This window comes from Cavia porcellus, unplaced genomic scaffold (genome assembly GCF_034190915.1).
Source record: "Cavia porcellus strain 051 isolate PalLab524CR breed Dunkin Hartley unplaced genomic scaffold, mCavPor4.1 scaffold_15, whole genome shotgun sequence".
NCBI classification, from domain to species: Eukaryota; Metazoa; Chordata; class Mammalia; order Rodentia; family Caviidae; genus Cavia; species Cavia porcellus.
Window position 1 is genome coordinate 69,050,764 of NW_026947498.1, and position 16,848 is coordinate 69,067,611.

General features: G+C 40.4%; 1 protein-coding gene across 2 annotated transcripts in view; it reads left to right on the forward strand.

Annotated features, from left to right (window-relative positions):
• The first annotated feature begins 813 nt into the window (after window positions 1-813).
• Parp14 (poly(ADP-ribose) polymerase family member 14) overlaps window positions 814-16,848 on the forward strand; it is a 59,001-nt gene continuing 42,966 nt past the window's right edge. Inside the window, exons 1-3 of one of the 2 annotated variants that reach the window (XM_063225085.1) lie at window positions 814-1,069; window positions 5,237-5,370; window positions 6,305-6,338. In XM_063225085.1, the coding sequence (XP_063081155.1) occupies window positions 868-1,069; window positions 5,237-5,370; window positions 6,305-6,338 (370 nt within the window). In that variant the 5' untranslated portion in view covers window positions 814-867. The remainder of the gene's footprint in view (window positions 1,070-5,236; window positions 5,371-6,304; window positions 6,339-16,848) is intronic. The other variant, XM_023562602.2, reaches the window with a different exon arrangement.

Here is a 16,848-nt window from a genome sequence, read left to right on the forward strand (position 1 = left end):
GTCCCCCTATTCTGTTTTGCTGGATAGTATCAGGTTCAAAAGTTTAGGCATCAGCTGAGAAGATAATGAGATTCATTATAACGCCCATTCTCATTGATTTTTATCTACTTTTGAAGACCTACAATGTCTCCAATGTTTTGGTTTTGTCGGTTTTGTTCTTTACTGTTTTGTTCAAGTGTATTATAACTAATGATATAGGCAATTCTATTAGAGATAGCGGGAGGCATTATGGTAACCATTGTTGATCACCTTGTATTATGTTTTTATATTATCTATTATGTCCACCCTTTTGACTTGACTGATTCTGTTCTGTTATGTCTCATTTGGTTTTACTCTCTTCCAAAAAAGCAGTAAGAACCGTGGGAGCAATGAAACCCAAAACGTGTAATAGTCATTGTACAAAAGAGAGGAAAAGAAAATGCTCTAAACTATATAACTGCATGTATACTTAAGTGTATAAGATAGAAAATGATATCACAGAGTTTTATTGGACCATTGAACAGAACTGTTTGCAGTATTATTGTTGGAATGTCCACTCTACAAGCTTTAATTTTGTGACTTGAACAATTATTTCTAAGATGGCAATATGTAATCCATTAACTAATGACTTCCTACTGTTCATTTTTTTTCTTCTGTAAATCTGTATAACTTGTATCCTTTCACTGTTTTTTTTTTTTTTCCTTTTCTCCTTAAATGAAAATTTTTAAAATAAAAAAAAAAAAAAAAAAAAAAAAAACTGAGATTCTTTCATCCTGGGCGGCTCAGCTGCAGACAGAAGAAACTCAGGCCCCCAGCGTTATTTCTAGGAAACGAAACCGAAAGAGGCAAAGTTAACTTCCCCGAGCAGCCAGGCCGCCCAGTCGGGGGATGGCCGAGCCCGGGATGGCCGCGTCTCGGGCCTTCCCGTTGCTGGTCGAGGGATCCTGGGGCCGCGACCCTCCCAAGAATCTGAGCACCAAGCTGCAGTCCTATTTCCAGAGCCGCAAGCGCTCCGGAGGCGGCGGGGAGTGTGAGGTCCGCAGAGACCCCGAGAGCCTGGGGCGCTTCCTGGTGCTCTTCTCCGAGGACGGTGAGGGGCGCACGGCGAGGGCGAGCGGGGCGGGCTGGGGCGGCCACCCGCTCCTTCCCCGGGGGATCGGGGTCCTGGCCGCGGGTGCAGGTCCGCCCCGCCCAGCGGTGGCGTCCGAGGAGCTGGAGGTGAGGCAGAGCTGGAGCGCGCCCGCCCCGACGCGGCCGGTCCTCTGCGCGCTGCGCCCCTGCGCGGTCCGCTGGGCTGGGGAGCTGTGGCCAAAACAGCCAATGGATAGATAGTCCCTGTCCTTCCCACCGCTGCCCTCCCTCCCCGTTGCTGTTAGGGGGGACGCTAAGAAAAATGAGTACTCCTAGTAATTCCTCACGGGTCGCGGGATTCCCAGGGATTCTAGACTATGTCCAGGGTCACTTAGAGAGGGGCAGTGATGCTACCCAAAGGCACCTGGTCTAGGTGTAAATACAGGCGTGCTGTGGTCCGCGCGGGGACACACATCAACAGATCAACAACACACTTCGTTGGAGACTTCCTCCACCTCTGTTGTTTCCTCCTCCTCTCAGGGTGGCTGCAGAGTGACAGCTCGAATGGTGCTCAGAGGTGATGCTGGGTTGGAAAGTTTCCTTCTCTTGGGCTTGCAGGGCTGAGTTCTCCCAGCATGGCTTCCCAGCTGCGGTCCTACCTGGGAAGCAAGGCCCGGTCTCATGGCTTAGGATGCAGACAAGTCCTATGGGCCTCGCGGTGAAGGATTGGCCGAGAAGCTTTTGAGCCAGAGGAGAGGCAGGGAGGCCTAGAGAAACAGGCAGCTGGAATGGCCCAGCAGGGATCCAGCCTGGGGAAATGGGGCAGAAAGAGAAAGGCATACAGATGGGTGTGCAGGAAGTGAGTGTGGAAGAGGACAGAAGACCCTTGTTTATGAAAAACCAAGGATAGTCTCTGCCAAGGACTGCCTTCATGAGTGACTATCTGGAAGGCTGGCTGGGCAGCTGAGTCATTGTCCAGCCAGTCACCTGCTCAGTTGGATTCCAGCTGTCAACATCAGGAATCCCTTAGGGAATCCTTTTCTGAGGGTCCTGTCAGCCTCATCAATAGTGCTCTAATTGTGGGCCCTGACCTTCGTCTCAATTCCCAGAGGGCAGTGAGCAAGGGACCTGGGCAACTATTGGAGAGAGTCCCAAGATGAGTGTGGGTGGGTGGGAACCAGCCCCTCGGGTGACCTCGGTGCCTGAACTTGGAGAATCTCTGGGGCCTGCTAATAACACAAAATGAACGAAAATGGAAAATCATCATACAAATTTTCAGCAGGCTGAGTGTACAAGCAGCTTCCCTGTGAGGCTTTCTTCTTCAGAGCTGCAGGCTCCCTGCACCTCAGAGGGTCCAGTGGCCCCTTTTCCCTTACCCCTCAGCTAAGGAACTCAAAACCTCTGGGAGTGTTTATGGGCAAAGTTCTCAGGGTGGGGAAAATCATTTTTCAGTTTCAGTTTCCTTCTTGGGAACCACTTTCATAAGTATGGAGTCATCCAGAATTCTCTGACAATAAACATTCAGTCCTGGCATTCCTGCGGGGCAGGGTGTCCAGAGAGAGCGCACGGTTGCCCTCCACCCACCCTCCGTGGCAGGCAGTGGCCCTGCCAGGTGTAGGCCCGCGGTGAAACATGACCTCATGCCAGTGGCAGAAGAATAGAGACGAGGCACCAGTGCTCCTCTGCAGAGAGTGGCACACAGCAAATAGGAATGAGTAGGAAGTGATAATCCGGCTTTCATAGTTACATGATTTTGTTGAGAAAAGCTGGTTATTCCCCCAATTCCTGCTCCTCTTTCTTCTCCTCCTCTTCCTCCTTTTCCTTTTTCTGGGCTGGGGATGCCCTCAGGGCCTCATGCATGTTAGGCAAGTGCTCTCACACTGAGCTGTCTATACCATCAGCCCCGGACCTCATGTTTTCTTTATTTACTAATTTTTTTTGGTGGTACTGGGGGTCAAACCCTGTGCAGTCAAGGCAAGAACTCTACCACTGAGCCACATCCCCACCCCATGTTAAACCTTGTTTTGGGTGTATACATTTTGTCATACTTTCTGGTCATAATTGAGCTCCTGCTGATTGTCTCAGACACCTTGGGGTGAGGAAACCCATCTACTTAAATAAAATTAAACATAGATGATCTGAGGTTTATTGTAACCCAAGTATTGAATATAGTAAAAATCTGAGTATTATAATCCCTTCACCAGCCCTCACAATCCAGAAAGTTGTATTTGTAATCCCATTGAAATGTTACTGGAATCCCGGCAAGTTAATTCCAATCTACCACCTCAGTGTAACCCATAGTGAGAGTAGAGACACGGCGACATAGTCAAAGTTAAGGGCAGTCGGGAGTCCTAAGCCCAACCAGGTGAAGATGTGTGGACAAAGGCCTGGATCCAAGGCCCCTCCCAGAATTTATTATGTTGTGAAGAAGCAAGTGGCTCAAGGATCAGTGACAGTGAGGATGGTGGGTGACTTGAGCTGGCTGGCCAGGTGGGGAAAAATCATCTCTGCAAAATGCAGGGAGAGTGACGTGAACAAGGATCAACCTGCATAGTTCAATTAAGGTAGCATTTGAATTGTTTTAGGAGGCTGTTGCCTCAGTTTCTCATACGTTAACTTTTGCGGCTTACTGGTAACGCTTTCCTCACTTTGAATGAGGAAACAGATTCTAGAGAAGTTAAAGCATTGCCGTGAGTCACTTTGCTAGTTTGTGGCAGAGCTGAAGGTCGAATTAAGGTCTTCTTTTTTGTTGTTGTTGTTGTACTGGGAATCAAACTCATGACGTTGGGCCTGCCAGGCAGGCACTTGTGCCACTGAGCTAAACCTGTGGACTCGAATTCGGGTCTTTGGACTCTTTTGTCTGCTCTTCAGTTTGTTTACTGCTGCCATTCTCCTGATGTGCTAATTATTTTTGATTGTATATTTGCAAGTCTCACTCTTCCTTTCTTCTTCTTCTTCTTCTTCTTCTTCTTCTTCTTCTTCTTCTTCTTCTTCTTCTTCTTCTTCCTCTTTTTCTTCTTCTTGTTCTTCTTTTTTTTGTATTGGGGATCAAACTCGTAACCTCATGCTTGCCAGGCAGGTACTTATGCCCCTGAGCTGAATCTCTGGCCCTCATTCTTTCATTTTGCACTCCCTTTACTAACAGATGGGAGGCTCTTATCATCACAGGTTAACAAATTGGCTGAAACAGCTTTCTGTTTAGGCTCCTGGTCATTTTGCTCGTGGCCACCTGAATCCCTTCAGAAAATGTGGCTTTGATCGCGTCATGTCCCAGGCACCAAGTCTGCCCTGGCTCTACAGGAGGGTTGCTTTCATTATGTCACATTAGTGTAGAATGAAAATCATCACCTTTTTGATGTCTTTGTGATAGGCACTGTGGTTCTTTATAGTTTTTCTTCAGTTTAATCTAAACTGGTACAAAAAAAATTCCACTAGACTCATTAATAAAAGGACAGGATTTTGGGGGCTGGAGATTTAGGTCAGTGGCATAAGCACCTGCCTTGCAAGCAGGCAGTCGTGAGTTCGATCCCTGGTACCAATAAAAATGAAAAAAAAAAAAAGACAGGATATTTTAGCAACGCCTATTGAATAATACGCTAAATGTGTTTGTAGTCAACTTACCATTAATGTGACAAAATACCTGAGATTCGCAATTTTTAAGGTGTAGTTGTGCTCAATAGTTTTGGAGGGGTCAGTCCTGGATCAGTTGGCCTCTTGCTTCTGGGTCCACAGCAAGGCTGTACATCATAGCGGGCGTAGTTGAAGAGGAAGCCCTCTTCTCATGGTGGGAAGGCGAAAAGGGAGGAAGAGGAAGGGGAAGGGTCCCCTTTTCCCTTTAAGGGTTGGTGCATGTGACCTACCTCGCTCCCACCAGGCTCTGCCGCTTAGAGGTTCTATCACTTGCTGTTGGTTCAGAGGCTGGAAACTAGTATTTCAGTGCTGGGCCCTTGAGGGATGTTCCATGTCCAAACTCTAGCATTATTTATTTTAAAATATATTGGAGGATGCACTGCAAATTCACATCTGCTTCTAAAGTTTCCCTCTGTGTACTATGGATAGTGTCTCTTGAGAAACTAGCTCAACTATTGACAGAGTGACGAAACCAACGGACACCATGGGATACTTATATAAATGACAGCTGCTTGTCACTTGGCTTTATTTTCATAATTTTTTTTTGACATTTCAGTTCGACAGACAGTTCTGCAAAAACCAAATCACGAGTTAGTCTTGCCAGGAAAAGGGACGTACCAGTTAACAGTCCAGCTGCCCACCACTCCGGATGAAGTCCCAGATTCTAAGGAGAAAATTCCAACACGTTTTGTAAGTAAACAAAGGGATCCAGGCATCTGAGCAGAGGAGGTAAAGCATTCATCACAGTGGAGTGAGAAAAGTAGGCTGCACATGCGCAGGAGCAAAGGCAGTGAGGGGCCACATAGAGTGATGAAGAGGGAAGCGCTTTGTTTGATTTTAGACACTTGAAAAGGCAGGATGTGAGAGTCCCCAGGACGGTCAGGGTGGGGGCGGTGAACCTCCGGCACGTGTGCCCTGCGAGCTGTTTGCATCATTGAAAGCTCTAAAAATGTCACCACCACTGGTTTAGGATGTAAATTTTGAATCTGTTGGCCTTGGCTGTTTTGTAATTTGCAGCTTGCTATTTTCTTTTTGCCTTTACATCATCTTGAGGGGACAGTGGTTCGTACTGCAGGTAATCTTTCCTTAACTGTAAGGGAGATTGTCAGATTCTTGTGAGGATTTAGTGCAATGACTGCTTTGAAGACCCGGAACCTTTCTGCTTGTATAGTAAACAGTAAATGTTAAGTGGAAAGACATCATGAGCTAAGCTCTTTGTCTGACTTAGGTTTTACCCCGAGCCCCTGACACTGGGTGCAGAGCTTGGTGCAGGGGTGCATGCTCATAATCCAAGCAAGTGAGACGCTGAGGTAGAAGGATGGTGATTTCTAGGCCAGCCTCAGTTACTTAGGGAGATCCTGTCTCAAAACACAAAAATAAAATCCCAGTTGATGTACATTGGGATTTCTTTTGTTTGCGTCTCATTTTCAACAATGATTATTGTGACTAGTAAGGAGATAAGCTCTGACATGCGGCCCCAGATGCAGTCAAGAGCCCCGTCACTGGAGCTTTCCTGTTTGGGTTTCTATGTTCTCTGCATCTCCAGGGTGATCCTAGGGTCATCTTCTTAATGTAAAGAAATTATTAGCCCTATATTAATGTTACTTTATTGTCTGGGTTTCAGGAATCCAAGACCAAAGAAGATGTCAAAGAACCAGGTAAAATATCAGTTGAAATGACTCTGACCTTCACCAGACAATTTGTTTTGATTAAATAAGACACTTGCGATCAATAAAGTTAGTTGAGAGAGAGAGACAGAGAGACAGAGAGAGAGAAAGAGACAGACAGACAGACAGACAGACACCTGGAGGACCTATCTGTCTTTGTGACATTCACAACACAGAGTTTGCCCACCTAGGAGCTGCCATGCGATGCATGATCCTCATACTTGGGCAATGAGAACTCCTTGAGCTCTCAGAGGTTGGTTCACAAGGATGGGCACAGTTCCCTCTGGAGACAGAAATGTCTTGCAGTTGAGGGTAGAACAGAAGACTCCCGGGGCAGTGGCAATGAACTGAACTCTCAAGCCCACGTGTGCCCAACTGCCCAGTGAGAAACAAGGACAAGCATGTCGTGTTTGTGGACGCCGTGCGTGGTCAGTCAGTCAGCACTGCGCAGTGAGCCCTGTGTGTGCAGACCTGTCCTCTGGACCTGCTTCAGGGAGGCGTGACTTCTCTGTGGGCCACAGCTTCCCTGAGGTGGTGGCCTGTGAGGGAATGTCCCGTCTTCCCAAAGCCAGCAGCTCTTCTGATCTCCTGCTGTAGGAAAAGCCAGCAGACAACTAGATGGCGTGGACTCTGCTGCTGAACACACTATCGTGCCTTAGTCTGTGGTGCTGCCTGATCAAAGCAGCAGCACGTTCACGTGACTAAGCTTGCTGCTAAATGAGAAACTATGCTAAGTGAACCTAGCAAGAAAGAAACAGTGACACAAGTACCCACATCTTTGGGAAAAAGAGATCTGAAAAAAACATTGTCCTGGTCACAAGAATGGTAGTTTCCTGCAGCCTTCTTTTTGTTTATTTGTTGATTTTTAAGTAGCATGAGAATGAGAGCTTCCATTACCTAGAAAAATGACTAATTAGTGGTTAGGAACATGCAGACTGTTTTCACCTGATATGAATTTACAATTCCATTATAGAATCCAATAAGCACCTTTTATAAAAAGCTTAAGATTCTTATGAAATAGGAATCTTCTTGTGTGTTTGGATTAATTCTTGCTTTCCATCTTTCAGGTCTGAAATTGGCTCATTACTGTTTATTCAGATCCCGGTGTTCATTATTGTGATCTCTTAAAGCCTTCTTACTTTCTCAGAAAATGCCTTAACTTCTGTAGAATAAAGCTCAGTTTCAGATGAGGAAGCAGCTATTTGTATATTTATACTTCTACTATTGCATATCCTGGATCTAAAATGTATTTTTTAATTGATTTTATCGGTATACATTTTTTTTTGAATTTTATCTTTTTTTTTATTTAAGAGGAAAAAGAGAAAAACACAAAACAAAACAAAGCAGTGTAAGGTTACACATAATACAGAACTACAAAAAAAAACACATAACAGTAAGAAAATCACCTGTTAATAGATTACATATTATCATCTTGGAAATAGTTGCTCAAATCACAGTATCAAAGAATACAAAGTAGACATTCAAACAGAGAGACTGCAAACAGCTGTGTTCAATGATCCAAAAACATTAATATAGTCAGCTATTTAACACCCCTAAACACACTTGCTGTTATATCCGTTAGAGCTCTTTTTTTTTCCCTCCCTCTCTTTTTTACAACAAAATTTACACATTTTGGATTTTATTACTCCTTAGTTCTTATTACTTTTGGGGGGGGAGAGAATAAAGTCAAATATGGCAAAACAAAGCTGTCAGTCAAAACCAAGGATAGACATAGCACATGATGTAGAACAGAGTACAAGGTTATTAACAATGGTTATCAACGTTGTCTCTTGTTTCCTTAAAAAGAATTGTCTATCTCATTAGATATTATAAAGTTGGACAAAACAGTGGAGAACAAGACCAATAAAACTTAGGCATTGTAAACATTACAGGACTTCCAAAGGAGACAATAGTCAAACCAGAATGGGCATCTTTGTGAATCTTATTGCCTTCAAAGTAGTTGCCTATACCCTCAGACTTGATACTATCGCACAGAATGGAACAGAGTCTAATCAGTCAAAACAAGATCGTGGGAGTATTACAGGACTTCAAAACAAGTAAATAGGAAATCGAAAAGAGTTACTATTATATATCCTAATTTTTTAAATTTTTCCCTTAATTAAAATAAACATAATAAATAACTAAATAATTTTTTTAAAGAATAGTAGTTACCATAGTGTCTGTCTTTTTCCTTGAAATATTTGGATAAAACTTCATATACCATAGCTTCAAATATTTCCATATCAAGAAGCCCAGAATAAAGCCTTTCTAATTAATAAGTGAAAATTTTATAAGGCTTCAAGGCCAAATAATGGGGAATCATGATTACCACATATTTTTATATATTTGAATCATTACTTAGGGAAACTATTCGGTATTCATACATGCAAGATTGATTTATTTCACTTATGAGTATGGTCTCAAGCTGCGCCCATTTATTGATAAATATCTCAATGTGATCCTTCTTTATAGCTGAATAATACTCCATTGTATAGAAATACCACAACTTTTTTATCCATTCCTCAGTTGATGGACACTTGGGTTGTTTCCAAGATCTGGCGATTACAAATTGTGCTGCTATAAACATAGGTGCACATAAATCACTGTGGTATGATGCTTTCAGTTCTTCTGGGAATATGCCTAGAAGTGGGATAGCTGGAATAAATGGGATTTCCAATCCCAACTTTTTGAGAAACCTCCAGACAGACCTCCACAAAGGCTGTACCAGTCTACACTCCCATCAAAAGTGCAGGAGAGTTCCTTTTTCTCCACAGCCTCTCCAGCATTTGTTGTTGTTGGTTTTCATGATCCTGGCCATTCTTTCAGGAGTGAGATGGTATCTCAGTGTGGTTTTAATTTGCATTTCTCTAATGACCAATGATGATGAACATTTTTTCATGTATTTATTTGCCATTTGCATTTCTTCATCTGAGAATTGCATATTCATCTCAGATGCCCATTTTTGGATTGTATCTTTGAATTTTGGAGGTCTGAGTTTTTTTAATTCTTTATATGTTTTAGACAAGAGTCCCTTGTCTGAGAGAGAGTTCACTAAAATCTTTTCCCAGTTTATGGGTTTTCTTTTCACTATGCTGGAGATTTCTTTTGACATGCAGAAACTTTTTAATAAGAAGTGGTCCCAGTTATTGATTCTGGGAAGTATTTCCCGTGCGGTTGGAGTCCTGTTCATGAATTCTCTACCTACTCCTATGTCTCCAAGGTTTCTACCCAATTTGTCTTCCAATAGATTTAGCGTTTCTGTTTTAATATTCAGATCTTTGACCCATTTAGATTTTAATTTAGTACATGGTGATAGACATGGGTCTAGCTTTAGTTTTCGGCAAATGGAGAGCCAGTTTTTCCAGCACCATTTATTAAAGAGACTGTCGTTCTTCCAGTGAACCTGCTTGGCTCCTTTATCAAAGATAAGGTGGTTGAGTGTGTTTGTAGTTGTGGTTGTATCTTCTAATCTATTCCATTGATCTTCAGCTCTGTTTTGATTCCAATACCATGTTGATTTTACTACTGTTGCTTTGTAGTATAATTTGAAGTCAGGGACTGTGATGCCTCCTGCTTTGTCTTTGCTGCTTAGAATTGCTTTTGCGATTCTAGGTCTCTTCTGGTTCCAGATGAAATTTAGGAGTGATTTCTCTAGATCTATAAGGTATGTTGATGATATTTCTATTGGGATTGCATTGAATCTGTATAAGAGTTTTGGGAGAATGGCCATCTTCACAATGTTTGTTCTTCCTATCCATGAGCAAGGGATGTCTTTCCATTTTCTGAGATCATCTTCAATTTCCTTTTTCAGTGTAATATAGTTTTCACTGTATAAGTCTTTCACTTCTTTCGTAAGAGTAATTCCTAAATATTTCATTTTTTTGCTTGCTAATGTGAATAGTCCAGTTTCCCTTATTTCCCTCTCTGTGGTTTTGTTGTTTGTGTATAGGAATGCTATTGATTTCTGAGTATTGATTTTATATCCAGCCACATTACTGAATTTATTTATTGTATCTAAGAGTCTTTCAATGGAGCTTAGGGGGTCTTCTATGTAGAGTATCATGTCATCTGCAAACAATGACAACTTAACTTCTTCTTTTCCTATCTTTACCCCTTTTATTTCTCTTTCTTGCCTAATTGCTCTGGCTAGTACTTCCAGTACTATATTAAATAGGAGTGGTGATAAAGGACATCCTTGTCTTGTGCCTGATTTTAAAGTAAAAGCTTTCAATTTTTGGCCATTTAGTATGATGCTGGCTGTTGGTTTGTCATAAATGGCCTTTATTATATTGAGGTAAAGACCATCTATTCCAATTTTCTGTAGAGTTGTTATCATGAATAAATGTTGGACCTTATCGAAGGCTTTTTCTGCATCTATAGAAATGATCATGTGATTCTTATTTTTGGCTTTATTGATATGGTGGATTACATTTATTGATTTGCGTATGTTGAACCATCCTTGCATTCCTGGGATGAATCCCACTTGGTCATGATGTATAATCTTCTTGATGATTTGCTGGATCCTATTTGCCAATATTTTATTGAGGATTTTTGCATCTGTGTTCATTAGGGAGATCGGTCTATAGTTCTCTTTTTTAGTTGGGTCTTTCTCAGGTTTTGGTACTAGAGTAATATTTGCTTCCAGGAATGACTTAGGAAGGATTGCTTCCCTTTCAATTTCATTGAATAGTTTGAGGAGTGTCGGCATTAGGTCTTCTTTGTATTTCTTGTAGAATTCTGCAGTGAATCCATCTGGGCCTGGGCTCTTCTTGGTGGGTAAGGACTTAATTACATTTTCAATTTCAGTAACTGAGATTGGGTTATTCAACAATTTTACATCCTCTTGATCTAGCTTTGGCACTTTATATGCTTCTAAGAAACTGTCTATTTCTTCTGTGTTATCAAACTTTTGAGAGTAGAGGTTTTCGAAATAGGTGTTGATGATCTTCTGTATTTCTATTGGGTCTGTAGTGACTTCTCCTTTTTCATTTCTTCTTGCATGAATTTGAGCTTTTTCTTCCCTTTTTTTAATAAGGTTGGCTAGGGGCTTATCGATTTTATTTATTCTTTCAAAGAACCAACTCATTGATTTGTTGATCCTTTGGATTGTTTTCTTAGTCTCTATTGCATTGATTTCTGCTCTGATTTTTATAATTTCCTCTCTTCTTTTGGCTTTGGGCTTGACTTGCTCTTCTTTTTCTAGCTGTTTGAGGTGTAGCATCAAGTTATTTATTTGTATTCGTTCTGTTTTCCTGATGTGGGAACTCAGTGCAATAAATTTTCCCCTCAGGACGGCTTTCAGTGCATCCCACAGATTCCAGTAAGTTGTATCTGCATTTTCATTTTCTTTTAGGTATTGTTTGATTTCTTCTTTAATTTCTTCTGTGACCCACTGATTACTCAAGAGTGTGTTATTCAGTTTCCATGTGTTTGTGGGATTTTTGCAGTATCTTTTATCGTTAATTTCTAATTTCAGAGCGCTGTGATTCGATAACATGCAAGGGATGATTTCAGCTCTTTTGCACTTGTTTAAATATGTTCTATGAGCTAATATATGGTCTATTTTAGAAAATGATCCATGTACTGCTGAGAAGAATGTGTATTCTGATGTTGTTGGGTGGAACATTCTGTATATGTCTATCAAACGCATTTGTTCACAGGTATGATTCAGTTCTGTTATTTCTTTACTCATTTTCTGTCTGGTCGATCTGTCCCTTGGTGTCAATGGCATATTAAGGTCTCCTGTTACAATTGTGTTACTGATAATTTGAGTTTTCATTTCTGTTAATAATTGTTTTATATAACTGGGTGCTCTGGAGTTTGGTGCGTATATATTTAAGATAGTTATCTCTTCCTCTTGGAGTTTTCCCCTTACGAGTATGTAGTGACCTTCTTTATCCTTTATGGTCATTGTTGGTTTAAAGTTCACGTTGTCTGCAAACAGAATGGCTACTCCTGCCTTTTTTTGGATTCCTGCTGCATGAAGAATTGTTTTCCATCCTTTGACTTTCAGTCTGTGAGTATCCTTCTGGGTTAGATGGGTTTCCTGTAAACAGCATATGGTTGGATTTTGTTTCTTGATCCATTCTGCTAGTCTGTTTCTTTTGATTGGTGCATTGAGACCATTTACATTAATGGTTATTACTGTTAAATGTTGGTTAATTGTAGGATTCTTATCTCTCTGCTGTTGCATCTTTATCTTTCTGTTGTGTTTAATTATTTGCTTTGCTTAGTGGTTTTTTCCTTTGTGTATCTAAACTGTCTTTCAATATTTTTTGCAGGGTTGGCTTGGTGTTCATGAAGTTCTTCAGCTGTTCTTTGTCATGGAAGTATCGTATTTCACCATCTATTTTAAATGATAGTTTTGCGGGATATATCAGTCTAGGTTGGAAATCATTTTGCTTTAGGATCTGGAATACTTCACTCCATGCTCTTCTTGACTTTATTGTTTGTGATGAGAAGTCTGCTGTGATTCTGATAGGTTTTCCTTTATAAGTGATCTGTCTTTTCTCTCTGACAGCTTTTAATAATCTATTCTTGTGTTGGATTTCTGGGATGGTGATTATTATATGTCTGGGTGTAGTTTTATTTTGGTTATGACTATTTGGAGTTCTATATGCTTCACTGATCCTGATGTCAGTTTCTGATCTCATGCTTGGGAAGTTTTCAGCTATTGCTTCTCTAAATATCCTCTTGATATCCTTTATGTTGTCTCCTTCTTTTTCACTAATCCCTATCATTCTTATGTTATTCTTCTTTGCATCATCTTGCAGTTGTTGAATTGTTGTTTCCTGATTCCTTGTTATTTTTAAAAGATCTTTCCTTTCCTGTTCACTAGCTGCAATCCTGTCTTCAAGGTCTGAAATTCTATCTTCACTTTCATTAAGGCGGTTTTTACAACTTTCAGTGGAGTTTTTTATTTCCTGTATATCTCTGTGCATCTGCATTATGTATTCTGTTTGTTTCTTATATTGCTCATCTAAGGATTCTATCTTTTTGTTTAGTTCCTCCAATTTTTTATCTGTGTTTTCTTTAGATATATTTAGAATCTCTTTCATTTCTTTTATCATTTCTTCTTTTATCTGGGATATTATTTCGAGTTTGAATTTCTTTAAAGCTTCCTGGAGTTGCTTGTCAACTTTAGTAGCTATTGTGTCTGATATATGAGGTGGATGGGATATATTTTCTTCTAAATACATTCCTCCTAGGGTTTCCTGAGATGGGCTGGAGGCTTGAGGTTGTAATTTGGTCTTTCGTTTTGTCATTTTCCTATATTTCTGTGTTTCAAGTGTTATTTGAAAGCTTCCTCAGGATCTGTTGAAAATCCCCTTCTATGTTTGCAGCTACTGAGACTCTGGCACCACACTACCCCAAGCCATTGGGCCTGCAGAACCAATGGCCCTCCTCTGCTTGTTCAGAACTCCGCAGTTCCAGACAAGCTGGGCCTCAGGGACACTGTGCGCCCACCTGCCCCTTGGAAGATCCACAGCTCTTCAATCGCAGCCGGGTTAGGGTACTCACCACAGGCCGCAGTGCCTCAGGAGCCTGTGATCCCTCCCTGCTTGCAGAGATATCCACAGTCCTCCAGACAAAGGAAGGGGCTTCTACAGGCACTCCAGATCCGCCCAGCTCCTCCTCTGCACGCCGATGGCTAGGCGCGGCTGGGCTCGTGGGATAGTGTAGGCCCCTTTATCGGTATACATGATTACACACATAATGACTGCATTCATCACAGGGAGTTTGTACCCGGACAGGACAGATCTTGCTTCTTTTCTCCCCATTCCCCTCCCTCCCTTCACCCCTTCTTACCCTCCTTATTTGCAAAAGCTTTGCTTCTGTTTTTGCCTTCTGTTCTCTTTTTTCCTTTTGCCTTCCTTCCCTCCTCCCTCCCCCTTCCTAGGTCCTCTCCCACTTGAACACTTCCTTCCTGCTTCCCAGTGTGTGTCATGTGTGCTTTGGTTTCTCCCACAAGGAAAACATTGTGATATTTAAACATCTGTGCCCAATTTATTTCACTTAAAGAGTACCATTTACCTAAAAATGTCTCAAGTTTATCCTTTATGGTGTAGCACTCTATTGTATATAAAAACTGTATATTATTTTTTAAAAAAAATTTTATTTAAGGAGAAAAAGAATAAAAAACAGAAAAGGGTTACAAGTTATACAGAATTTCAGAAAAAATATACAGTAGGAAATCACTAGTTAATAGATTACATATTGTCATCTTAGAAATAGTTTTTCAAGTTACAAAATTAAAGCATATAAAGTAGACTTTCAAACAGTGAGACTGCAAACAGTTCAGTGATCCAACAAACTCAGTAATATGGTTATCTATCTTATACACTTAAATATACTTGCAGTTATATCCTTTAGAGCACTTTCTTTTCCTCTGTTTTTTACAATGACAGTTACACATTTTGGGTTTTATTACTCCCACAGTTCTTATTACATTTTTGAAGAGAATAAAAGCAAATGTGACATAACAAAACAGAGTCAGTCAAATCAAAAGGATGGACATAATACATAATGTAAAAACACAATACAAGGTGATCAACAATGGTTACCATAATGCCTCTTGCTATCTTAAAAAGAATTGCCTATATCATCTGTTACAATAAAATTGAACAAAACCATAAAGAACAAAACCAATAAAACCAAAACATTGGAGACATTACAGGTCTTCAAAAGAAGACAATAGCCAACCAGAATGGGCGTCATAAGGAATCTTATTATCTTCACAGTTGTTGCCTATACTTTCGAACTAGGTACTATCAAGCAAAACAGAATAGAGGAAAATCAGTCAAAACAAGACAGTGAGAGCAATACAGGGTTTCAAATCAAGTTAATAAGAAGTCAAAGTGTGTTACTATAATATACCCTGCTTTTTAAATTTATTTTTCCTTAATTAAAAAAATAAAAATAAAGTAAGTAATAAAAAAGGGAGATTGAGATAAAAGAGGACATAACAACAAAACAACACAGGTCAAAACATAACCATTTAAGCAAAATAGTGTTTCACCACCAGATATCCCGACAAAAAGTAATTACCATAGTGTCTTTTTCCTTGAAATCTTTGAGTATAACTTCGAATACTGTAGCATCAAACATATCAAGACAATGTAAAACTATTCAAGAGAATGACAATATTACAGGGTATTTAGAATCAACTAACAGAAAATGAACAATGGTTTCGTATAATCTCCTTGTCTATAAAAGTTTTTGTTTATATTACCACATATAATAAAATCCAATAAGATACAACATGTTAAGACCAATTCGAGACAGAAGAACAAAAGCTTGGTGGGACTTCAAAACAAGATGCTATTAAATCAGCACTAGCTATTATGATGTCTTGTTTTCTCCAAAATAGCTGTTCCTACCATCCAACCTTTTCTGCCTCATTTCTGTTGAGCTCTTTTTCTGTCAGTAGTTGTCAGTTTGTCTTCTTCATTTTGCTTTCTGCACCATTTATTGTGGCCTCTCTGCCACTGTTTCTGGAATCTTAGTATTTTTGTTTTTTAGAATGTCCTGCGGTATTCTCTGTAGCGTTCAATTGGTGGTTGCAAATTTCCCTAGTTCCTCTTTAACCTGGAAGCACCTTGTTTTTTCATCAATTTCTAGGGACAGTTGTGCAGGATATATCAATCTTGGCTAGAGGTTATTATCTTTCAAAGCTTGAATTATTCCCCCCACGCTCTTTGTGATTTGATGGTTTGTGCCGAGAAGTCTGCTGTAATTCTAATGGGTGTTCTCTTGTAAGTGATCTGTTTCTTGTCTCTGATGGCTTTTAATATGCTGTTCTTATTTTGGATTTCTGTAATTTTGATTATTATATACCTAGGTGTAGTTCTGTTTGGGTTTTAGGTGGCTGGGGTCCTGTATGCCTCATACATCTGAGTATCTTTACCTTTTGCTAAATTAGGGAAATTCTCCTGGATTATTTCTGTCAATAGCCTTTGTAGTTCATTGTTTGTGTCCCTACTTCTTCTTTTATGTTCTTAATTCTTAAGTTATAGATCCTCTTATCATCTTCTAGCCTTTGTATTATTGCTGTTTGTTTCCTTGTTATTTTTAAGAAGTTTTTCATTTCATGCTCCCACATTACAAAACTGTCCTCCAGTTCAGATAATCTATCCTTAGTTTCTTTCAAGCTGTTATGCCAGTTTTCAATAGAGTTTTTAGTTTCTTGGTAATCTCTTTGAATCTGCTTCACGTATTCTATGTTTTCTCTATTTTCTCCATCAAACAATTCTCCCCTTTTTTTCTGTTCTTCCATTCCATCATCTTTTTTTTTCTTGGATTGGTGCTTAGCATTTCTCTAACTATTCTATTTATATCTTGCTTTACGTCATTAAATACTTCACTTTTGAACTCACCTATGAGGCTCCGGAGATGTCACTTTATGCCTATTGGTGCTGTGTCTGCTATTGCACGTTTTCTGTCCTCATTCTCCTTTACATTTACCTTTCCTGGATCAGCGTTCTCAGGACTGGGGGCCGAG